The 25,239-nt window shown below is 43.2% G+C and overlaps 2 protein-coding genes across 2 annotated transcripts in view; one reads left to right on the top strand and one right to left on the bottom strand.

Annotated features, from left to right (window-relative positions):
* The window catches only part of prkn (parkin RBR E3 ubiquitin protein ligase), a 79,574-nt gene extending 63,469 nt beyond the window's left edge, over positions 1 to 16,105 (bottom strand). Inside the window, exon 1 of the mRNA XM_080848751.1 lies at positions 16,008 to 16,105. Coding sequence (XP_080704877.1) covers positions 16,008 to 16,014 — 7 coding nt within the window. The 5' untranslated portion in view covers positions 16,015 to 16,105. The remainder of the gene's footprint in view (positions 1 to 16,007) is intronic.
* A 317-nt stretch (positions 16,106 to 16,422) lies between these two features.
* LOC308373536 (uncharacterized protein) overlaps positions 16,423 to 25,239 on the top strand; it is a gene marked incomplete at its 3' end in the record, with an annotated part of 28,371 nt that continues 19,554 nt past the window's right edge. The window contains exons 1-5 of the mRNA XM_080849108.1: positions 16,423 to 16,569; positions 18,413 to 18,554; positions 20,710 to 21,209; positions 22,224 to 22,452; positions 24,007 to 24,133. Of these exons, the coding sequence (XP_080705234.1) occupies positions 16,486 to 16,569; positions 18,413 to 18,554; positions 20,710 to 21,209; positions 22,224 to 22,452; positions 24,007 to 24,133 (1,082 nt within the window). The 5' untranslated portion in view covers positions 16,423 to 16,485. The remainder of the gene's footprint in view (positions 16,570 to 18,412; positions 18,555 to 20,709; positions 21,210 to 22,223; positions 22,453 to 24,006; positions 24,134 to 25,239) is intronic.

Below are 25,239 nucleotides of genomic sequence, written 5' to 3'. Positions count from 1 at the left end.
AAGCCCTTTTTGCACTGCATGGTACCGGCTTGACTCGACTCGACTCGACTGTAATGGTGTCAAAAGGACAGAAAAACTCTCACACAAACACACACTCGCACACCCCCTATTTTATTTCTCTTCTAAATCACAGGGGCTGAGTGACCTTGAATCAGCGCACTGGAAGTGTCGCCTGATTACAAAGAGCACATTGTGGTGCTCACAAACACACGCAAACACACTAACACAAACAGATAAAGACACACACACACATGTGCAGACATACACATTCACACATACACACACACACAGTTGTGAGATTGCTGGGGCTCAGTATAGCAGACTGTTACCTGCGTGTCTGTCTCCAGCGAGTGACAGTAATACAGCCCTTATCCCGTCCCCTTCCTGAGGGCAAAGCCACCTCTATCCCAGTAATTAGACTCCGCCACTCCACTGCTGCTGCGGCTGCGGCCACTGCGGATCACTCAATCTGGCCACAGCTCAGCGTATGGACAGGCCTTTTCTACCATGTTTTTCATTTAGAACCACTTTTTCTCTTTCTCTTCCTTTCTCCTCCAATCTTTGCCTCTCACTTCCTGAGTACATTTTTCTTTTTGTCACTTCTTACCTCCCTCCGGGGAAAGCCTTTCCGGTCCCTCTCTTTTCTTTCTCTCCATCAATGTGTGACCATCTTTCTCTCTCAACTCTGTTCATCCCTCTCTCTTTATCTCTTTCACTCCCATCCTTCTCTTCATCCCTCCCTTTCTCTCTATTTTTCTGTTTGTATCTCAATCCTACTGACTATCTTTCTCTCCCCCTGACTCTCTTTCACTCGCATTCCCTCTATTCAGCCCCTCTCCGGCTCTCTCCACCCCTCTCTCTATTCATCTCTTCCTTTCCCTTTCCTAATGCCTCTCTGTGTCTCTCTCTTTACCCTTACTCTCTCGCTCTCTTTCTCTCTCTTCACCCCTCTCTTATATGACAGCTGGTTGGAAGATATGAAAACTTGTGAGTGACATGCCAATTTCCTTTCTGCCAACCCTCACCAAAGCCCAGATTTCTCAAGGTCTTCCCCATCCCTTGGTTTCTCTCTCTATCACAATCCCCCTCTATCTCTCTCTCTCCTCCTCCTCCTCCTCTTCCCTGCCCTATCAGTGCCTCCAGTGAAACCAATAACTGGGAAAAGGAATGAAGAGACCTATCAGAGATGGAGATAAAGCTGGGAAGACACCCACTGAATCTAAATGACTGGTTAAACAGAAATGAGAGGAGAGAAAAAAGAGACGATTCGAGAAGTCAGAGATGTCTCCATGTCTCTGTGTGTTTGGGGCAGTCAGAGATGTCTCCATGTCTCTGTGTGTTTGGGGCAGTCAGAGATGTCTAGGTGTGTTTGGGGCAGTCAGAAATGTCTCTGTGTCTCTGTGTGTTTGGGGCAGTCAGAAATGTCTCCATGTCTCTGTGTGTTTGGGGCAGTCAGACATGTCTTCATGTCTAGGTGTGTTTGGGGCAGTCAGAAATGTCTCTGTTCCTCTGTGTGTTTGGGGCAGTCAGAGATGTCTCCATGTCTCCGTGGTTGAAGCAGTCAGAGATGTCTCCGTGTCTCTGTCTTTGTGTGTTGTCCTCAGTGTGTGTGTGTGTGTGTAGAACACAGACAGTAATATGAAGGCCTAATAGGTCTATAATAAAAATCGAAATCACTCTGACACCTCTGTCTGCCCCTGCATAAATCTAATGTCCTCATTTACATCTAAACAGCACACACACACACCCCTACAAAGACATACACATGTCTACACAGACATGACACACACACACACACACACACACACAAAGACATTACACAGAGAAAGACAGACACACACACACACACACACACATTGAGCACATTGATAGCATCATGGACACACACACAAACACGTCTCGACAAACACACATACAATTACACACACTCAGTCCCACTTTCTCTCTCTCTCTCTCTCCCCCCCTCTCAAGACGTCTTCCCTTTTTCTTTAAATTGCAGCAGGGAGCCTGTGGTTTGGGGGGTCTTTCATAAATTCAGCACAGGGCCTGAATATATGCAGAGAGATGTGGGTGTGTGTGTGTGTGTGTGTGTGTGTGTGTGTGTGTGTGTGTGTGTGTGTGTGTGTGTGTGTGTGTGTGTGTGTGTGTGTGTGTGTGTGTGCCTGTGGTCTTGTAAGAGTGGAGACGCAGGAAGACAAATGTGGATGCACATTACAGAGAATTATTCTCCGGCCTCGGCGGCTCCCCGGGCAGGAAAGACACTTAGCAGTAACGAACCAGAAATCAATAGCAATTTATTCTCTCCTTGGACTCCAAAAACAGAGAGTAAATAATCCCATGCCTCGCGCCTGTCCCAGGAGGACTGGGGCCTCGCTCACAATGTACACTACCACTTTTCCCTCTCTCTCTCTCTCTCTCTCTCTCTCTCTAATTTCTATTCTCTCTCACTCCCCTTGACCCCCTCTCCCTATCCCTATCCCTATCCCTCAATCTGTCCCTCTTTACCCTACTACTCTCTCTCTCTATTCCCCCTCTCACTATCTCTCTTTTTGTCTCCCCTCTCCCTATTTCTTCCTCTCTCTCCCCCCTCCCTCTCTCTATCCGACATAGAATGGAGGCTCGTTCACGGGGCTATAGCTATAAACAGACATGTGGCACGCCTGAATCCAGCAGTAGGGAGAGGCTGTGCTTTTTGTGGGATGAATGAAACTGCTGATCATGTGCTAGTGTATTGCGGGCGGTTGGAGGGGGGGGGGGGGTGGAGTTGGGGGGCTTGACTGCGAGAGGTTGGGGGGCGCTTGACTGCTTGAGGGACTGTTTTAAGAAGCCTGGGGAGGGGATTTCTTATCACTGTGTTATCAGAGGCCCAGTGACATAGGTTCAGAAGAAGCGTGAGGTTTGTCTGATAAACTTTATTATGGCATCAGCTAAGGTGGCCGTTTGGATGACCCGGAAAAATAGGTTATTTGGGGTTGGCTCAACTGATCCTGCAGAGGTATTTACACTGGGTAAGGACACATGTCAGTACCAGGGACAACAACAGACACACCTCCATACTCACGATTGGTTAGGACACAAGTGTCTCAGTGTCTGAACAATGCACTGCGTAATTACTTCAATCTCTTCAATCTCAATCTCACTATACTATGGCATGCCATACTTCAATCTCACTATACTATGGCATGCCATACTTCAATCTCACTATACTATGGCATGCCATACTTCAATCTCACTATACTATGGCATGCCAAAGGGCATCCAGGGTAAAGGGTGGGAGAGCACCCATGTGATTACAAACCCATTAGGATTTAAATTACATTCATCAGCTCTCTCTCCAGTCATGGCAGAAAGTCTAGCCCTCATTTTCTCCAGCGAGGTATGAAAGCCTCTCCTCACTGCTCGTTAGCAGGAACTCAGCAACATATGGATGATGATGAGGATGGTTTTTCGGAAATATCTGATCTCAGTCAGATTGCTGATGATGACCTGTACACTGTTAATCAGATTAATTCATTTTTAGACGTGACAAAAGTGAAACCCATACCGGTAGAACAGTATTTTACGGATTTTAATATGTTCGTGATGTCAGTGATAAAAGTGAGTTAGACTGTTGGTTACGATGTGCTGTACAAACAAAAGCGGTTCAGTCCTAAAAAGCTAGAAAAAGAAAAGGGCTAGTTCAAAAAGATCTGGAAAAGTTTAGACAGTGCACATGGGCAAACAGCTTATATGTGGTGTGTCTTCTTTATTTACCCTTTTTTCTCTGTTTTCACTTCCTCTCTGTACTCTGTGGGTTTTTTAAGGGTGGTATCCTTCAACGTTAATGGAGCAAGAGATCAGGGGAAATGGGTCGTAATTGAAGATATGATGAGAGATAAGCAAATCACAGATGAACTTAACGACGCAGACTGGGGGTTATGATTAGAAGGGAAGCACTTTCTTAGCCATGGCTCAAACATTAGTGCTGGGGTTACTGTGATCCCTGCTCAAGCAGTTCATGTTTAAGTGGAAATAGAAAGGGGATGCTGTTGAGTGGTGAGGGCTGAGATGGGTGATTCTGTGTTTGTGTTTTTTTTTAATGAGTATGCGGGGCTGAAGGGCTGTGATGGATTTTTTTTTTTTTTTTAACATTTATCAAAGGCTACCAACAGTTTTTCTCAAGATAGGAATGGTGAAGAACCACATCCTCCATCTGCAAGGGTTTAAGAGAGTGTACTTAACTCAATGGATCTTGTGGATGTTTGGATGGGAAATAATACAGGTGTTCGGCAATATACCTGGATAAATGCCTCTGTAATTAGAATAGACAGATTGTATATTTCAAAAAGTTCATGGAACAGAGTGACTGAGGTGCGTATTCATCCAAGCACTTTCTCTGATCATCATGTGCTACAATGGATGTTTCTCTTGCACAAGATTCTTTGAGGATTATTTGGGAATATTGGAGAAAACAAAAGCTTCTATAAGAGAGTAAATAACATTGGTGGTTGATTGCGAAAGTCTAAAAGCAGTAGTGTACTACCTTTTTAAGCTCCTTAACGATTAGGAATTGTCTTTAACTTGTAGAGATGGAAATTCTTAATTTTAGAACAGCAACTTTTGGTGAATAATGGGGTTTCAGGATGTTTAAATCTGAACCGACAAGAGCGGAGTTCTTGTTTACCGGAAAGAGCTGAATAGGCCGTAAGGTGAACACGGTTTTCGTTTCAGCCCGTTCCACTCACTGGCATCTACACAATCTTTAGCTTATAAAAAAGAACGAGTCGTGGTTAGTTACCAAAAAAAAGTTCGTCGCTGATTTTCCAGTCGATTGTCTATATGGCTTTGTTTCATGCAGAACTAGAGACTTCAGAGCGTAATAAGATTTTTGTCGGAAAACATCCGAACATCCTCAAAAGTGGGCTAAATTAATTCTAATTAGTGCTGTATAGATAGCCGCGTCCAAGAATAACAATGAGGCAAATATACGGTAATGTTATTTTTATGTTAAGTCATTGACATCAAGTTTAACATACATGGGAATACCCATTACTGTGGATCTTACATGGACTGTGAACACCCACCGAAGAAATCAAGGCAAAGACTGTACTTCCTACATCAGCTGAGGAAGTTCAGCACCATCAGCTGTGTGTCCTGACAGCATCACTTGGTATGGGAACTGTACTGCCTGTGACTGCAGCACCGAATCATCAGAGCATCTCTCCATATTCTGCAGGAGACCTACAAGAAAAGACCTACCAGCGCCCAAGGTATTGTAAAGGATTCCTAACATCCTGACCATGGACTTTTCAAAACACTGAGGTCAGGCAAACGTCTCTGCTGCTACAAGACCAGAACAGAGAGACTGAGGAGGAGCTTCTTTCCTCAAGCATTCCTTATCCTGAACACACACAATGACTATAAAACATCAATTACACCTTTTTTCACACACTGCTCTTTAAACTCCCTCTTGCTATTTATGAAAAATATTTCTTGATCTTTCTTTCTTCACACTCGCACAGAAAAAACAGTAGTATTTTTATGTATGTGACAAATAAACCTCCATGTATCAATAAAAGGCAGTAATTGTAAATACCAATGACCATCTGTTTGTTCATTCATTCATTCATTCTTCCACAAATGAAAACAACACTAATGAACCATAAAAACACTCTTTATGAAACATGAAATATGATATATAAAACTGTACAAAACTGAATAAGAAATAACAGATTAGGGACACTCAGTCCTCACTGTTAGTGTCAGTGTCAGGACAGTTATCTTCCAGTTCCTACAGCAACGACATAGGTCAACTATGCAACACAATCCTGCAGAAAAACATCTGTCTGTCTCACAGGCACCTTTGCAGCCACAGTGTATCACATGCAAAACACTGTCAGGGGCCGGATTTCTAGTCATCCAGGTGACGTGCAAGTTCCCATTCTCTATTTGCCAACCATATCCAGCAGGTGATGGAGCACTTATATTATGTTTGAGACAGGACCTCATTATTGCAGCCTGGTAGTTTGCCCTTTTGCAGTGCTGATGGAGGGCATCAGTGGTAGGGGGAATGGATAATTCTGGCAAGGCTGATGATGTCATACAGAAAGCCTTGAACCTAGCTTTATTTACATTATCAGCTGCCGACTGATCATATAAGTGGCATACATACTGGCAAAGAAATGCAAATGTTGACTGCTCCAAGTTTAAGTTAGTACCTAAACTTTTAAAAGCCTTTAGGTACTCATCTTTCTCACATGCAACAGAAAATGTCTTTTTTTTCTCCTTTGCCATTAAAGGCACTTGTGGAGTCACACCCAGAAAATGTTTGAATTCCGATCAAGGCTGAAAACACACTGGTTCCAAGAGCTGATGACACCTTGGTAATGTCAATGATACATGTCCTGTTGCCAGTCCTTGTAAAAAAACATATAAAGTGCATGGCAAATCTGTCTGCACACTTACAGCAATGACTGCCACATCTGTAGATGCCAGACAGTGTAGCGGGTTGAAACGGAAACAGGGTTCACCTTACAGCCTATATGAGGATGTGCATGTGTGTGAGTGTGAGTGTGCACACACTGGGCACCTTCACGAGGCTTCTCTCCAGTCTTCTCTTCCACACACACACACACACAAACAGAGTTGAAGACCTTGTAAATGTTTTCCCACATAGTATGTTTTTGCATATGAAAATGCCAGTGAAAATGCCTTTACATATTGTAAACATATAAAAGGTCAGGCACATTTATGTGGACCTTCCCTGCCATGTACTATCAGGTGATGTTTTAAAGACCCAGCTTGTTTAGAAGTTTTTCCACATTGGCATGAGTATCAACATATGCATTTGAGAAGGGCAAACTTCAAACTTCAGAATTCAAGCATTTACATGGCTTTTCTTCACTGTGCAACCGCTGATGGCATTTCAGACTTGATGTCCTAGTGTAGTGTTTCTCAACCACTGGGCCGTTGCACTTATCCTTATTACTACTGTATTTTGTGCTGTGTCTTACTGATATAATGTATTTAACCCTTATTTAATGTTAATCACAATTACAAACGAGGGTCTGACAGGGCTTACAATTAGGTGTGAGTGCTCCAGATCAATGAGGAAAAGTCAACCCCCTCCCTGGTTTTCTAAAGTTGGGATGATTATTGTATTTCTGTGATGACTTCTTACAATGTTGCATGGAATTGTTTGTGTATCATCTAAGCCTATGATTTCTCATAGTTAAGATCACCTTAGCTGACAGTCTTTGCCTTGATTTCTTCGGTGTGCTGGGTGTTCACAGTCCATGTAAGATCGTCAGTAATGTGTATGCCCATGTATGTCAAACTTGATCTAAATGACTTAACATAAAAATAACATTATCGTATATTTGCCTCATTGTTCTTCTTGGACGCGGCTATGTATACAGCACTAATTAGAATTAATTTAGCCCAATTTTGAGGATGTTCAAGTGTTTTCCTCTATCTTTAACGATGTTTCTAACCGCACGGGAGCCGCCATTTTTCCATTCTGTTGTCAAAAAGCAGCCTTCTCATTGGTGTAGCATGATCACGTGTCGAACTGTGGCACGGCTCCCGACAAAAATCTTATTACGCTCTGAAGTCTCTAGTTCTGCATAAAACAAAGCCATATAGACAATCGACTGGAAAATCAGCGACGAACTTTTTTTTGGTAACTAACCACGACTCGTTCTTTTTTATAAGCTAAAGATTGTGTAGATGCCAGTGAGTGGAACGGGATTCATTTTCTAAAGCACTTTTCGTGCTTCACCTTGCGGCCTAGAAGGTGCTTTTCTAAGAAGCAGGTTCATCACATTGAGAAATATTGGTGGGCCCTCATTATTCTTTTTTAGTTTGACTGCAGGATAAAATAAAAATGCTCAGTCTTAAAACTCCTGATGGTGGTAAAACGTCTGACCCTGCTGAGATGTGGAGTTTGGCAGTTCTACAGACTTGTATGCTGCTGAGGGAGAAGATCCACAGGGTATGGAGGATATCCTACAACATCTCCCACAGATAAGGGAAATGTTGGACTCTAATATCACTTTTCAAGAGGTGACCGTAGCTGTACAACAGCTGTCTACTGGCCAAGCTCCATACTAGTTGTTGCTCTCCAATCCCCCTATTTTAGAGCTGTATTTGTCCGGGTCGGCATCACAAAGCTACAAGACATAGTGGAGGTGGGTTCTTGGTGCTCTGCTAAGGAAGTGGTGAGGCTCACATGAACTCATTCGGTCCGTTTTATCAAAAAGCTAATGATGGACATCCAAAATGTGGTCCCAGACGACGCTCATTCTTCCTCCCCTCCACTCCCTTCTCTTTCATTCTCTGTCTTTTCTCTCTCTTCTTGCTTTCATTCTCAGCCCTCAGTGACCCTCAGGCTCATATATTCTCCATTACCTCTTCGACAGCGGAGAACTTCGTCGTAACACTAAACACACAGAATGGACCCTTCATCTCTTCATCCCCTATCTCTCTCTCACACACACACACACCTCTACCTGCTCTGCCTCTTCCTCCCACCACCCCTTCATATCACCCTCTCCACCCATTCTTCCATTCACTCCCTCCCTCTCTCTCGCGCGCACGCACGCACGTACGCACACACACACTTACAGACACACACAGACACACACAGACACACATCTACCCTCCACATCACTCTCTCCACCCACTCATTCTCTCAGTCCCTTCCACTTTCTTTCTTGTCTTTCTTTCCCCCACCTCTCCACTCCCTCATTCCTTCTCTTCCACCTCTGCAGCTGCAGTGTCTCTGACTGATCTACTCATTTAATTTCTCTAGTGATGGACACCAAATGCAGCTCCATCACAGCTGAAGCACGTCCCCTGCAGTGTAGACATAGAGCAGATGCACCAGCAGGAACAGCAGAGCCCTCTCACTTACACCATCATTTCCGGTCATATAGCTGTCAGATGTAGTAACGCCGCTGGAAGCAAACCTAGCGTGGCATCAATGAATTTGTATTACAAGTTTCCACATTTTCACAGGTCATCCATAATAACTCTTTCTCAGTCCAACTCACGCCTACACCTTCACAAGTGCGCTCTCTGATTCACATATTCTCTCTACGTCTCCCTCTCTCTCCTTCTCTTTGTATCTTACTCTCTATGTAGTTCTGTCTCTCCTCTCTCTATCCATCGTCCTTCCTATCCATCACTCTCTTTGTTTTTCTTTTCTAAGTGTCTACATGTCTGTCGGTCTTCAATTTCTATTCCTCTGTCTCGCTCTTTCGTCTTTCTCTCCATCCATTCATCCCTTCCTCTTACGCTCCCTCTTACTCTCCCTCTCCCTCTCTCTCTCTTTTTTTCTGTGGTCTGCACCATAGCACCAAAAACACCAGTGTCCTCTCCTCAGTGTATTTTCTCACAGCAGTGGTTTTAAATGCAAATGAATGCAGAGTCGTGACCCTCATGCACAGAAGAGTCAACGAGGACGACTCTTTCGCATCCCTGTCCCAGATCAATAACGCCATTCACAAGCACTCCAGATCTGCCTGTGCTGATCCTTTCAATCATACACCCAGCTGTCAGAGGCCCCCTAATGTTCAGGACTGGACTACATTTTCTAGCCGTTTCCACTAAGTGACGGAGAGGAGCTGCTAACAGTATTGAGGCATTAGGACAGATTTCCCATCCATCACAATAGACACGCTGTCAGACTTGCCCAGCCCCGAGGACATTTTTATTGGACACTATCGCCAGGGAAGATAGCAGGTCCGTCTAGCAGAGGTGCAGTTTTGTGGATTTGGGCTGCCAGTCCATTCTCCTGTAAGTCAGTCAGTCTGCCAGTCAGCTCGTCAGATCAGACTCAGCAGCGATATCAGGCCTGCCTGGAGTCTCACAGCACCACTGATCCTGAACATAGTCCATCAATAACGGCACCTCTTCAGCGGCTTCTGGAAACTGACCGTTTGTCATGTTGTTTCCAGGACACATATCTGTTTTGGAGAGTTTTACTTTAGGCTTTACAACAAACTTGGCTTACTATGACAAAAAAAAAATGCTGCCGTCCCCCTGTGGAATGAGCACGCACAGCCTCAGGCAAATGCAGGCCCTTGCTGTTATAAGCCAGGGAGATTGCCTCTAAAGCAGGCCCTTGCTGTTCTAGGCCAGGGAGATAGCCTCTAAGGCAGGCCCATGCTGTTCTAAGCTAGGGAGATAGTCTCTAAGGCAGGCCCTTGCTGTTATATGCCAGGGAGATAGCCTCCAAGCTCCAGTGGGAGAGCCGCTGTGTGGGCAGCACTCTGCCAAGAGCTGGAAAAGCGCACTTGGGTGCGTGAAATATATGTATGTACACACCTGCCCTGAGCACAGCGCAGGCAGCCTCCTCTGCTCCTCAGGGGTAAGGGGTGTAGGAGAGAAAGCAAAGAAGTCAAAAGCCATAAACCTATCAGACCCATCAGACATGGGCAAGTGCTTAGGTACTTAAGCAGCATTAGGGTGCACATGCAGGCACAAACTGGGTGCATGAAGGATGTACAGATAAGGCATGAATATCAGACACACGCTTTGCTGAATCCAAAACAAGAAGAAGAGCAGTCTGGGATAAGAACTTTATGTCCATGTCTCTAATGGTTCAAAAGGAGAACAGCACAGAGCGTCCAGAACAGTAGCTTGCACTGCCGCCTCACAGCAAGAAGGTCCATGGGGCGCTGTTGGTACTAGGGGGCATGTTCTCCCGGGCCTTTCTGTGTGAAGTTTGCATGTTCTTCCCGTGTTCAAAAGGGGTTTCCTCCACTAAGAACCCGGACAGAAAAACATGCAGAAGATCAGAACCCTCTCCTGTCCGTCCCTGACCAAGACGGGCATATCACTTGAATTGGTCCCCGGGCGCCTAAAGGCTGCCCACTGCTATAGGGTCCTGGAGGAAGGACAATCCGGGATGGGAAAAATGCAAAATGGCTAGAATAACTGCTAAGTACAACTTTAAAGGCACCCAGTGCAACTTTATGTAAACATTCAATGAAAAATAAACATTACATTTCTAGTCTTTTTTACACGTAGTAAGTTTCAATAACTCCATACCATTACATATCGTCATTCAAGGAGCAAAGATGAGACGTCGTCGTGTGGTGAGAACTGATAGAAAATCGTAAACAACAACAATCTCCGGTGGGGAGAGGCCATTTTTCCATTGACTGGAATCCTGCTGTATTTATTGTAGGTTACAAAAAATAAAGAAAATGGCGGCGATTGTTGTTGTTATCGATTTTCTATCAGTTCTCACCACACGACGAAGTCTCATCTTTGCTCCTTGAATGTCGATATGTAATGGTATGGAGTTATTGAAACTTACTACGTGTAAAAAAGACTAGAAATTGAATGTTTATTTTTAAGCCTCGAAAGTTGCACTGGGTGCCTTTAATGTTCACAGAGTGTGGCCACAATGTCGAAACACCCACACTAGAACACTGTAAAGCTACAATAGCTGCTAAGTGCACCTTTAATGTTGAAATAGGGCGGCCATGCTCCAGTAGTTCTTGTAAGAATGTAAAAACATCAACAGCAGAACACTGAAAAAGAACAAGGCCTCTGGACTGTAATGCAAAACACTTATAAGAACAGATTTATTAGATTTAGAATCTCTAATAAAAGACGCTCTAGAGGAGTGACCTCTAGTGGGTGTTCGGGTAGAGCTGCTTAACTTCCTAACGAGGTTTATAGAATGTACTCCCACTCAGTTATTCTAGAATCTTACACAGAGTGTTCTATGTCAACACTCATTGTCTAGAGGTGTTGTACATTTTTTTTTTCTAGAAAGATCAAACTTTGGATTGGTCTTTTTGTATTTTCAAGGCCTTTTGTGCATAAGCTGTGGAGTTAAGAATTCTCCATTTGTACAAGTTTACTCTGTGTAATCAACCCATGCAGTCTTGCTACGGACATCAACCTTTTTCAAACCAAGTAAATATACCACTGACTACACATACATCGCGACTAGACTACTGCTGTCTGGATATAGCAACACCTCACCAGAGTCTCCAACCAATACAGAATGTTGCTGCTCGCACACTTATTAGAACAAATAAATATGAACATATCTCACCTGTACTTGCCTCTCAGCACTGGCAAACTATCAAAAGCAGAATTCATTCCAAATTACCTCAAGAATTTCCTTTACTGCACACCTGGACCACTTTGTTCCCAGGGTTTAGGTCTTCTTGTAATCAAAAGTATCAAAAAGTCTCTAAAGCACAATCTCCTTGTCTCTATCCAAGAAGCAAACAACTTTTACATCTTTAAGATTAAAAACATTCCTCTTAAGTGCATCCTTTAGACACCACTTTTGTGCCTTCTGTGTGTACACTAAGTCATGATTTACAAATTGTCGTACACCCTCTTACCGTGTGTGTGTGTGTGTGTGTGTGTGTGTGTGTGTGTGTCACTGTCTGTGTGTGTCTGTGTCTGTGTGTGTGTGTGTGTGTGTGTGTGTGTGTGTGTGTGTGTGTGTGTGTGTGTGTGTGTGTGTGTGTGTGCGGGAGAGATAAGGCCAGACTGACTTGCTCCCCTGCGTAACTCCTTTTTATCATTGGTCAGTGTGGTGATTAAAGTCATATATTTACCATTGGCATCCGCACAAATTCAGCAGTCAAGTTATATATATATATATATATATATATATATATATGGGTCAATGACGTGCCATACTGATTTTTGCTTCCAGTGAAAATTTCTATCACATACTTGTACAAAAATACGTTTTTTATTGTATATATTCATTAATCATACATCATTCTCCCTCATCACTATCCATATTTGTGTGAAAAATACAAAATTGGTAGACTTTTACACCATTAAAGAGTGAAATGTCATGCGGTAAAACGGAAGCCAGTTTTTTTTTTTAAAGACAACTGCTTTTAAAATGACTAAAAAGGTTTAAAATTCATCAACTTTGGTCTTTGGCATAATTTTAAATATGTACAGAATAGCCCTTCAAAGTATTGATAGGATATATCTTGAAGAAATACCATTAATATCTAAATCACTTTGTTCCGCAAAGACAGATTTCCCTCAATGTCATGTGGTAAAACAAAATTTGGAAGCCATTTTGTACTTTAGAAATATGACTCATATCATGTGACCTGTGATGACATCACTCAGAGGACCCCTGAGGACAACTACAGTTGGAGGTAAGTTCAAAATGTGCTCCTATATTTAAGTTATTATCACCTTTTCCAGGTGACATACAAAGTGTCACAGATTTGAGCGTCATGCGGTCAAACGTCAAAAAAGTGTTGATAACGTTAAAAATGTAAAACATTTTGATTTACACATGAAATTTAAAGTTTATAGGTCAAGGTCAAGTAAAGTGTGGTGAATAGGTAGCCATGCAACTGCCTGTTAGGAATGAAAATGATGCAATCCGTCATGCGGACAACCAAAAAATGTCATGAAAATGTCATGTGGACAAACGTTTTTCCATATGACATACTGTTTTACCACATGACAGAGAATATTTTAAACTGAATTATCTTTTTCTTTCCTAAATATTTTAATACTTTGTGAAGCTTGAACAATTGTTCTTAATTACTTTTAACATATTTAATACATTTTTGTATATTTTAAACATTATTTCACATTTTTACAGATGCCTCTTTCCAGTAAAGAGAGGGGTGCACGTTTCCGTGCAAAGATCAGGGCAGATCCTGCTGCTAGAGAGTAACTGTGAAAGTATATGATGGTAGTATATGATAGTATATGAGTCAGTCAGTTATATCAGTACAGACTGCATTTTCTTTAAGCCTGAATTGTAGTCTTTATCATCAACACTAGTATAAAGATAAAGTGTCTTCAATGACTTACAGACAATAAAGATATGAATAACTGAACTATTAATGACTATATTTTATTCACATATCAGATTAATGTTATGAATATTAACAAATAAATAGTCTTGTTATTATTCTTGCAGGTATCGACAGATAAAGCAAGCTGGGAAGAGTGGTTATAACGATGATCAGCCATGGTGGGAGGGTGACGGCTTGGCAGCAGGGCGGTGATTGATTGGGGGGTACTAGATTACCATTTCAGAAGATGTTGTTGTTTTTAATCATTGTTCAAGTGATAGATTACAATGAGAGGGCAGATTGGAGTGATGTGTGTTTTTCTATGAGAAAATTAATTCTGAGTTTTAGACCTGTTCATAAGGTTTTGATAAGAAGCTGAAACATTTTTAGCTGACTGTTGTGTTGGAAATCAAATTGTAAATCATTTTTACCAAATAAGAATGTCATTGTTCTTTTTAATCTGACTGTAGTGATGAAAATTTACATTTTAAATCAGATTTACCAGATAAACTGTTTACTATTATTGTGCTTTTTTAAGTTGTTTTAAGTGATGGAAGTAAATCCTTAAATCTGATTTATCAGTTCATATTTCACATAAGAACACAAGCCAAAAATGTATTCAAATGTAACAAGACTGTTGCAAAAAAGTTTTTAATGTCATTAAAAGGTTCACTTTAACAGCCCTGACTATCTTTGGCATTTTTCAGAAGTAGCCAACTTCAACTTGTTAGCACAACTGCATTAGACCATAACGCATGAGTCTATGTCATGCGGTAAAACAAAATATGTCATGCGGTAAAACGCTTAATTTTGAAATAAATATACAAAATATTCTATTAAGTGAAATTGTGAATGAACACAATGAAGAAGAGCTAATAAAATCTAAAGGTATGCCTGACTTTAAAGCACTTTTGCCTCTCTAATTGAAAAAAGATGTAACAAATGTTGACAGATGACATGCTGCTGTCTTTAAAGACAAAATATCAAATATTTAAAATTCTAGTGTTGACATTCTGCAACTGGGTATAGCATCTGTGTAGATCAATAATTACATTTTGATTGTTTGTAACAGAGCCATTAACATTAATTTTAATATTATACTGAAAATAAATTCGTTTTACCGCATGACATTTTTAAGGGGTGTATACAGGTAAATGCATTAAAATGTCATGTATTGTCGTCTTTTGCGAGGGGCACTAACAGAAATTAAAAATACACATGTGGATTCACACAGGAAAAGCTAAACCTGACTTATAACTATACATTTTTTTTTTTGCTGTTTGGAAACTCAAAAACGGCACTGACCCATATATATATATATATATATATAATGTCATATATGTCGCTGATACTGATGAAGAGGCCATACTACTCATCATTCTCTTTGGGTGCCTAAGGTGACAAGGTTTCGTATCCCAGTTTCTTCCTTCTTCGCTACCTATCTCCACTGTGGGATGCTGCTGCAGCCTTTCCACCTGATCAAGCTGCAGAAACAGCTGCCCACTTCCACCAAACTATTATGCACAAATTCTACTTTTAATACATAAACACAGATCAGCCTATCAGCCATCATTGGCATGGTTTCTGCTTCACTGTTCTGCTTATCCTTATAATAATATAGCCTAAAGTTCAGCTTTTACCACAATTACTTCTATTTAAGCACAACAGACATTCAGGCACAATGTAATGATTATTTACAGGAGTTCGTGTTTTTATTTAGAAATTTTGCAGTGAACTATGCTTGTTTTCAAAGTAGACATGTCATCCTCTACTGCAAAAAAAAACACTCCGTGATAATTTGGCAAGACCTGGGCAGACTGGATTGAATGTCTAATATGAGAACTGTAGGGTTATAATATTTTTAGTTCCTGCTGTCGCTGCCTACCTCTGTGGCTTTTTAGATAGCGCATGGTCACAAAAAAAACTTAATTTTAATGCTAGTTCGGCGTTGGAACATTTCGTTCACGTATACGGGGCATGAACTGTAATGCGATAATGACTAAATATGTCACCCTAGTCGTTGCTACAGACAGGAAAGTTAAGGTATGGGTAGGCTACCATGAGTTTGACATTAAGTAAGACAAAGTGAGCGTCCACGATCAATGTGATACTAGCTAGCATTACTACCATGAGGATTATTTTGAGGACTGGCAGGCAATGTCAACATTACTAAATAAATACAAGTCAGTTGTATTATGCCTACACACATACCTATCATGATGAAGACGAATTTTCTTTTTCGGACTTCATGTTCAGCCAGATGACTTTCGTATGTCTCCTAGCCACTGACTGGAGTGCTCCAGACGAACTACTTGTCAAAATCACTGGGCATGCCCACAACCGAAATGCAAGGCGGGAAATGGTGTTATTCAGTTCTTGTTTCACCGCTTTAAAAGCTGAAATTCAGGATGGTAACTCTGAAATGACAGTGAATTTATGCATTTTGCAGTATTTACTTTTTAAAATGTTAAATACGAAACATTGAAAGAACCATCTGAATAGTTTATTCTGTTGACAGATAAAGTCTTCTACTCTATACGTCATACCGGAAACCTTTGTTTGTTGACGGAAACCTTCTCACGCATGTTTAAGTAGCTAGCTCGCTAGCGTTTTGGTTTATGTCGCGCTATGTGTGACAGCAATCCGCTGATTAAAGGCAAGTTAGTGGCTTTTCAAGAACTGAGACGACATGCTGGAATCGCAGCAGCTCCATTATCATGGGAGTATATCAAACAGTGCCGCTCATACCGCACAGGACCCGTTTGAATTCAGAGTAAGCTGTCGTTGCAATTCATTCTTTTCTCTTCGTCCATGAATAACTTAAATATTCAAATCCCGAGGAAAAGCCAAACATAAAAGCATTTTAATTCCATATACAGACATCTGACTACTGTAGTTTGACACGTTGTTGACATCCCATCGTCTTTTATTGCTTTGGTCTCTTCACCCATAACATATTTAGACACTATTTTTCTATTTAGGGTCTCACATTGCTACAATCTGTAATCCTGAAGACATTCTGAATTAACTGAGTACCCCGATGTATTTTTTTTAATTCAAAGTGGTCAGTAAATAAGGTAACAGAAAACGTACCGAGTAAGTTAAGTAGATTGCAATAGCATTAAATGTGCAGCAGGTATGCCTCGAGTAATCAATAATTCTTGATCGATGGTGATGGTCCACTGAACCATGTTTCCTAATATCCTAACTGTGTGTTGTGCATTTGTTTAAGATCATTACATCCTTGTACGTATGTTAGTAGGCTTTGCATAGCAAATACCGAATACACTACTAGCCTATCGTCTTTTAACACGAATCAGCAAATCAACCAAACCTAAAAAATTGTGAAACATTATAGTATAATTTTTACAGTTTTGAAAACATCTCACTTGAAGATTGAATTAACAGTATACTCGCTGTGACTGTAAGAAAGGGGACTGAAATAGCTAAAATGCTTAGCCCACAACAGCCCCCTCCCCAGACACACACACCCACAAACACAAACACACATAAAGCGGAAAGTTTTAGTATATAAAATAATCTAGCACATTTTATAATGCTTGATGAAATCTTTATGTGTTTAGCCCCATTAACCAGCACATAAAAGTGGCATAGTATTAAGTGTCAGCAGGCGTCAACATTGTCAGGTTTTGTGCAAAGGGGTAACATGATCAAATTCAATGTGTGCTCCCTTTAACACCTTAAAACAGGATTACTCCCCAGTGAAAATAACTATGATTGAAGTCGTGCCTCATAAAAATATTTTTATGTACACTTTAATAAACCCACCAACCTACTGAGGCTTGGGGACTGGTAAATGATGTAAACTTCATTAATATTCAAATTGAAACTGCATCAATGTAATGTTTTGTACATCTCTTCAAATATGATGTGGCATATAACAACCCAGCCTGCACAGTAAAATCACTGACTAAACACCATTCAATTTGCATATTAATGAGCAAGATGACAGATTATAATATTTGCCCTTTTTTCTTTTGCCTTCAGGGAGTAAACCACAATTTCTTATTTTATTTCTTAGGATAGCTAATAGGTTTTCAAAAATAAAATAAACCTCAACAACAATCACGTTGTATTTAATCTGGAATTCATCAAAGGATTTTAGAATGGCATTTCTTTTCCTGTGTGAGAGGAATAGCAATTATACCTTTACCTCTCCAATTTTACAGGGTTAGTTTGTTCCTGTTTGACAGCGACTTTTTAGCATCTCCACGTCTTTAAAGATGCTGCTTTGAAAATGTCAGCACGTCTTTCAGGCCAGACTTTTCCCGCATTTCCCTGCCTGTAGTGTTATGATGACAAAGGTGAATTAAAAAAATATATGTTATTATAGATTATTGACGTGGTGTAATTGAGCAACCATTTCCCTTCAAATGTCAGAATCTTTTTGTTGACTTGAAGGATGATGGTGAGCTTTTAGGGATTTAAGAGGAGAGGATATGACTAAAGGGGATCGAATGCACAGAGGACAACAACATTCCGGAGCGATCTGGAACCTCTTAAACACCTCTGACACATATAGAATTTCTAAACTTCATGGCCAATAGTCTTCAGCTCCATGTTAAGGTCCTTGCATGTTGTTTTTCCCCCCGCAGCCGCTCAAGGTGGAGCCCGACACCCTGTGCGTCTCCCAGGCGGAGGAGCTGGCCATGCTGAGGGTGCGCGTCCAGCAGCTGGAGAGAGAGATGGCCCGGCTCGCGTCGGAGAACCACCACCTCAAAGACCTGCTTGTCAAGGGTGAGGAACTGCCCCACAGCTGCCTTAGGGACAGATCAGGGCCATAAAGTCATGCCTGCTTTTGAAGGCCGAGGATCCAGCCCACAGCACAGCTGAGAGCAGACCGAATCAAAGCCAGATCAGAAATACACCAGTTCCATATTAGGGCCGCACCAGTGGCAGGAGTTGGGTGGGGGTGTGACATCAGAGGCACAAAACGTCATATTTTCTTAAATTAATTAATTTATTTTTTTATTTTAAAAATAAAATTTAAATAATTTTCATAATGATGTGAAAAATAAACTTAATCTAATCTACTAAGAAACAGATTAAAAAGCACCCTGGGCCCAATGTGGTCAGATGATATGACAACTGTTTAGACTCAACATGGGCCTAATGTCGTTGGGCGATATGAGAACTGCTTAGATTCGACATTTATGTCTCCCAGTGTCTCCACCAATCTTTGCACAGCACTAATGTTAATATAGGCTGTCTACGCTTTTGTTTACTCAGTAAAGCCTTGTGTTGTGATTCTCTGTTACTGTTAATTAGCTATGGTTAGCTAATGTTAGTTTAGTTGTTGTTTTTGAACTAGCAAGCACATTAAGTATCTGACTTGGACTCAACATTGTAAGAGACAGTGCTTGGAGTTGTGTTTTTTATCTTTTAAGTATGGGCAACTAGAAAGCACAGGAGAAAACAGCAGCAGCTTGTTAAAGCACTGGCTTGAGGATGAGTAGGAGAACATGAGTTTCCCAGTGGCAGCCTTGTTATTGTTGTTGTTGTGTTGTTATTGTTAATATTGAATTACCTTTGAATATAGTAAACTGGTGCGATCAGTATGTTTACTGTTATGTTTTACTGGTTATTGAAATCAACTCGTAATATATATATATGGGTTTATTGGAGTTTTCAGTCATTGTGGTCAAAGCCAGCATTTATTATATAATTCCACTTACGCAGAGGACGTCAGTGGAGTAGACGGTCCTTCAGTGTGGCCGAGGACACACTTGAGTACACACTGCTAAAAGCACGTGGCCATATACGTCCCAGAACCCCTTCAGATGTGGTCTGAGTGATCGGATCTCTATGCGTCGTCAATGTGTTTGAAGTGATTTTCACATCTGTAGTGAGTCTGTCTGTCTGTCCACCTGTGATTGGATCACCCAAGACACATGTTAATGCCAGGTGTAAACAGGGCCAGAGACAGCAGGCCAGGCTCTGAGAGGAAATAACACACAGGGAGTCAGGTGAAGGCGTGTGTCTGGGAGAATAACACACAGGGAGTCAGAGGAAGGTGTTTGTCTGTGGGAATAACACACAGGGAGACAGGTGAAGGCGTGTGTATGGGAGGATAACGCACAGGGAGTCAGAGGTAGGCGTGTGTCTGGGAGAATAACACACAGGGAGTCAGGGGAAGGCGTGTGTCTGTGGGAATATCACACAGGGAATCAGAGGAAGGCCTGTGTGTTTGTGGGAATAACACACAGGGAGTCAGGTGAAGGTGTGTGTTTGTGAGAATAACACACATGGAGTCAGGTGAAGGCCTGTGTCTGGGAGAATAACACACAGGGAGTCAGAGTAAGGTGTGTGTCTGGGAGAATAACACACAAGGAGTCAGGTGAAGGTGTGTGTTTGGGAGAATAACACACAGGGAGACAGGTGAAGGTGTGTTTGTGAGACTGACATTCAAAGCATCTGACATGATTGGGACGAGATAAGTAATTGAAAAGATAAGAAAGAATGATGAAGAATGTGACGAGGAGGATTTTGTAGATAAACAAAAAGATGGTGGATTGTCCTCACACGGCTCCGGCTCCGTGATGCTCTAGCAGGTGTGTGACTGCTCTTTTCAGCACACTGAAAAATTATTATATCTACCATATGGAAGTACAAGAGAGCAATACTGGTGAGTAATGTTAGAAGCTGTGATGGTGTGTTAATATGGATTTCCTCATGCTGCTTTACAATTTAATCTCCTCCACCCTGCCCTCTCCCCCCATCACTCCTCAACTCTCTCCCCCCCTAAATATCTCCTTACCTCTCTCCCCATCTCTGCCCTCCTTATCCCTCCTTTCCCCACCTCGGATTATGTGTGATTGTGGATTTTCTCCTCTGATCTCACCCATCCTCCTGCCCTCCCCTCTTGTTGTTTTGTTGGTCTGATGTCTTGCAGAGATCCCTGGTCTGCTGTCGGCCATGAGGCAGACTCTGGCCCCCGCCCCCGGCCCCGCCAAGTCCGACCTCCACTGCTCCCTCTCTTCTTCCTCCTCATCCTCCTCTTCCTCGGGACCCCTGGCCTGCTCCATGGCCAACGCTGACGGCAGGTACGGACTCATGCCGTGGCCCGAACCCGGCCCGGATCCCATCCCCTCCATCTCGGAACTGCTTCGGAACAGGCATGAGGACATGGATGGGCTCGACGGGATAGACGGGAACATCGGGAACGACGTGGACCTAGCGGGCAGCCTGGAGAGCATTGCGGGTCGGGGCGGCGTGATGAAGTTCGAGCTGAGCGATGAGCTGGAGGAGGAGCTGGGTCCATTCCTCTGTGACCTCGGACCACGGCGGCCCTCCGTGACCTCGTGTGGTGCGTCACCATGCCAACTGGCTGAGATGAGGACAAGGGGCCGGCCACCTGGATTCAGTCAGCTGGGAGACCACCGCCACCGCCACGTGAGTGTGTTTGTGTGTGTGTCATCTGGCTTGGAGTAAGAGCCAAGTGGTCTGTGTGTGTGTGAGCGTGTGTGTGTGTGCCACTTGTGTGTCATCTGGCTCAGAGTTAGATCCAAGTGGTGTGTACTAGTGGACACATCGTAGCATCAGTTTTGTGTTGGATACTCCCCTTTTGACTGCCATTTCATTGGGTCCATATTCTTTTTCACAACTGAGACAGTACTCCATCAAACCCAGGTCCTGCTGTGTGTGTGTGTGTGCGTGTGCGTGTGCGTGTGCGCGTGTGCGTATGGTGTAAATATTCATCCTGTAGTCTCAGCTGTGCTCAGAGTGAAAGGCCTACTCCCCCTCTGCTCTTCTCCCTCTTCCTCTCTTTCTCTTTCGCTCCTCAGGTGACCCTGGTCAATGTCCTGATCAATATCTCAGCAGGTGGACCAGACCACTGCCCTCCTCTCTCTCCCTCCCTCCCTCTCCCTCTCTCTCTTTCCCTCCATCTCTCTCTTCTTCCATCTCCCTCTATCTCCCTTTCTCTCCCTCCCTCTTCCCTCTCCCCCCTTTCCCTCTTCATCTCCCGTCTGTTTGTCAGGTGGGAATGAAGCATATGGATGTGTCTTTAGGATCACTCTCTCCTTTCTCTCCCCCCTTTTGTGCCTTTGTTTCTCTCAGCCGCAGTTTTATTGAATTTTATCGAGCTTGTGAAATGCAGAGCCCTTTTTTACAAATGAGCAGTACCACATGAGAAAAGAACATCCCTTTCACGCCATTAGCTTCTGTCTTAAGGCACTGTCACACAACACAGGTTTTTACACTGGGAGGAAGTGTATGACCCACAAATCACTGGAAAAAACTAAAACCTAATATATCAAGTGCAAAGACTAGTAGGTGATGTGTGTGTTTGTCCATCAAGTGTGTGTGTTTTTTTGTTTGTTGTATGTGTGTGTGCCTGTTAAAGAGTGTATATCTATGTGTATGTATGCATGACATTTATATCTGTGTGTGTTTTGTTGTGTGCAGATGGAACAAGATGAGGTCTTCCCAGGTTCCGGAGTGTTCTGTGATGCCAGGGCATTACGGAGAGCCAATCAGAGTGCCACACCAACAGCGATGGTCCGGAACCTTTTGGTGGGCGTGTTCGACAAGCACACTCTCCTCAACAGCAACCTGCGTGGAGGCAGCAGTAAAACCTCCCCCTTTCACAATCACCACGCCCCACTGGACCCCCGCAAGCTCAGCGCCATCTACGGTAAACACACAAACACACACAGACACACTCAAGTGCACCCTCACACACAATCACAAACACACACAGACACACAAGATCATCCCCACAATCTCAACACCCCCCCCATGCATGAGCACTCACTCCCCGACGCATGCACACACTCCCTCCCCATGCACGCACACGCGCACACAAACACACACACACACACGCACACGCGAACACAAACACACACACACACACACACACACACACACACACACACACACACACACACACACACACTGCTCACTTGCAACTCCATATACATTGCATCATGATTTAACTCTGCTAAGACCTCGCAAGAACCTTGCAACTGAATGGCAGAAGACCCTCTGCAGACGCACGCACGCACACACACTCACACACACTATCACTATCAAACTCTTTTACTCTCTGTCAAACTCTCTCTCTCTCTCTCTCTCTCTTGATTGTGTGTGTGTGTGTGTGTGTGTGTGTGTGTGTGTGTGTGTGTGTGTGTGTGTGTGTGTGTGTGTGTGTGTGTGTGTGTGTGTGTGTGTGTGTGTGTGTGTGTGTGTGTGTGTGTGTGTGTGTGTTACTCTGTGTTACTGTGATGGCAGACATTTTTCCAACTGGTTTGCTGGTCCCTATTCATCATCATTTGCTGTGATAAGAGGCTGACGGCTACAGTGTTGTGGCCCAGTCATGGCAGACTGACTCCTCACTAAACACACTCTACCACACACACACACACACACACACACACACACACACACACACACACACACACACACACACACACACATCCAGATACCTGCTGTCCAAGAGTCAACATCACACAGACACACACACTGTCACACTCACCACCACCACCACCACCAGACACCTGCTGTCCAGGTGTCTGCATCACACACACACACACACACACACACACACACACACTCTCTCTCAAACTCACCACCAGACACCTGCTGTCCAGGGCTCTATATCCTCTCTCACACACACTCACCACCAGACACCTGGGGTGTATTCCAAGTATGTAGTGACAAACCTGAGTAAATTAACTCAAGAGTAAGTGGTAAACCTTAATAGAAGGCTTTTTCTTTGCTAGGAGAATGAGGCCATAGGGCTCTCCTATTAGGAGGTTAACCTACCACTTATTCTGAGTTAACACACTCAGGTTTGTCACTAACCCTTGTAATTGGATTACCACCCCCCCCCCCCCAGGTGCCTGTATGACATACACACAGCCACACCTTCTGTCTTGGAATGTTAAACTGTATGCCCCCCCCCCCTCCCCTCTTTCCCAACTTCCCGCTTGCTAATTAAATATACACTAATTTATTTGTTTAATTTGTTTTGTCCAATAATGCATAAATAAATACAGAATTTGCAAGCATCATCTACTACTATTGGTACTACACCCAAACTATGAATCAGAATAGATTATTAGATTAATGGATCATCTGTTTTTTTTCTCTTTTTTCTGTCCATCTGTCTATCACACTATCTCTGTGTGTGTGTGTGTGTGTGTGTGTGTGTGTGTATCTTCGCTGGTCTGGCTGGCTTCCGGTAAAGACGCCACACTGGCGCGGTTTCCTTCGGTGAGGAGAGCCCAGATTGGCATCAGCATCAACTCCAAGCTGTCCGAGATCCGCTTCTACTCCCGTCGTGCTTCAGCCGAGAGGAGGGAGAGAGTGAGGGAGCCCGACATGGAGGGAGGGATGGAGGGAGAGATGGAGGGAGGGATGAAGGGAGGGATGGAGGGAGGGAGGGAGGGAGGGATGGAGGGAGGGATGGAGGGATTGACATCACCATCAACTCCAAGCTGCTCCTAGCTGGGAGACTGGGAGTGTGAGCAAAGGAGAGGGAAAAGATTCAACTCTCCTGTATTAAACATGACATGAAGATGGAAGAACAGCACAGCAGCAAGGAGGGGAGAGTCACCAGCATAAAACATGACTATCACAATGTGTGTGTGTGTTGTGTGTGTGTGTGTGTGTGTGTGTGTGTGTGTGTGTGTGTGTGTGTGTGTGTGTGTGTGTGTGTGTGTGTGTGTGTGTGTGTGTGTGTGTGTGTGTGTGTGTGTGTGTGTTTGTGTGTGTTTGTGTGTGTCTGTGTGTGTCTGTGTGTGTTTATGTGTGGGTGCATGTGTGTGCGCATGTGTGTGTGTGTGTGATCTGGACTAGTCATGGGCAGATGGGCCTCCCCCTCTGTGTTAGGGTGTGTGTGTGTGTGAATGTAAGTGTGTGTGTGTATACTCACCTATTAATGATTCACTGGTAACTAACTGCCACTGCCTCTGGGTGCTGAACACACGCATGGCCATGTGCAGGAAGAGGAAGTCATGGAGGAAGCACATGTGGACTGTTTGTGTGGTCACTCACTCATGACTCACACATAACTAATTAACTAACAGGTGGTTTACACGCCAAAGGACATGGAGCAGGAAGAGGAAGTCATTGAGGAAGGACAGTGGAAATAAAACTCAACACAACTCCCTCCTGCAGGAACTGTATCAGCTGTGGCTTAGTAGTTAGGTCCTCTCAGTAGTAGCTGCTATCCGAGTCGCTGTGTGGCTCAGTCCTTGTTGGTGAGTCTTCAATTTTCTTTCTTCTCTTCTCTTCTCTTCTCTTCTCTTCTCTTCTCTTCTCTTCTCTTCTCTTCTCTTCTCTTCTCTTCTCTTCTCTTCTCTTCGTCATCCACTTCTTTGCTCCTCTCCTCTTCTTTCTTCTCTTTTCTTCTCTTCTGTTCTCTCCTCTTCTCTTCTCTTCTCTTCTCTGTCATCCACTGCTCTGCTCCTCTCTTCTC

Source organism: Sprattus sprattus, assembly GCF_963457725.1.
Source record: "Sprattus sprattus genome assembly, chromosome: 12".
Classification (NCBI taxonomy): Eukaryota; Metazoa; Chordata; class Actinopteri; order Clupeiformes; family Clupeidae; genus Sprattus; species Sprattus sprattus.
This window is presented reverse-complemented; position numbering and strand designations above follow the sequence as displayed.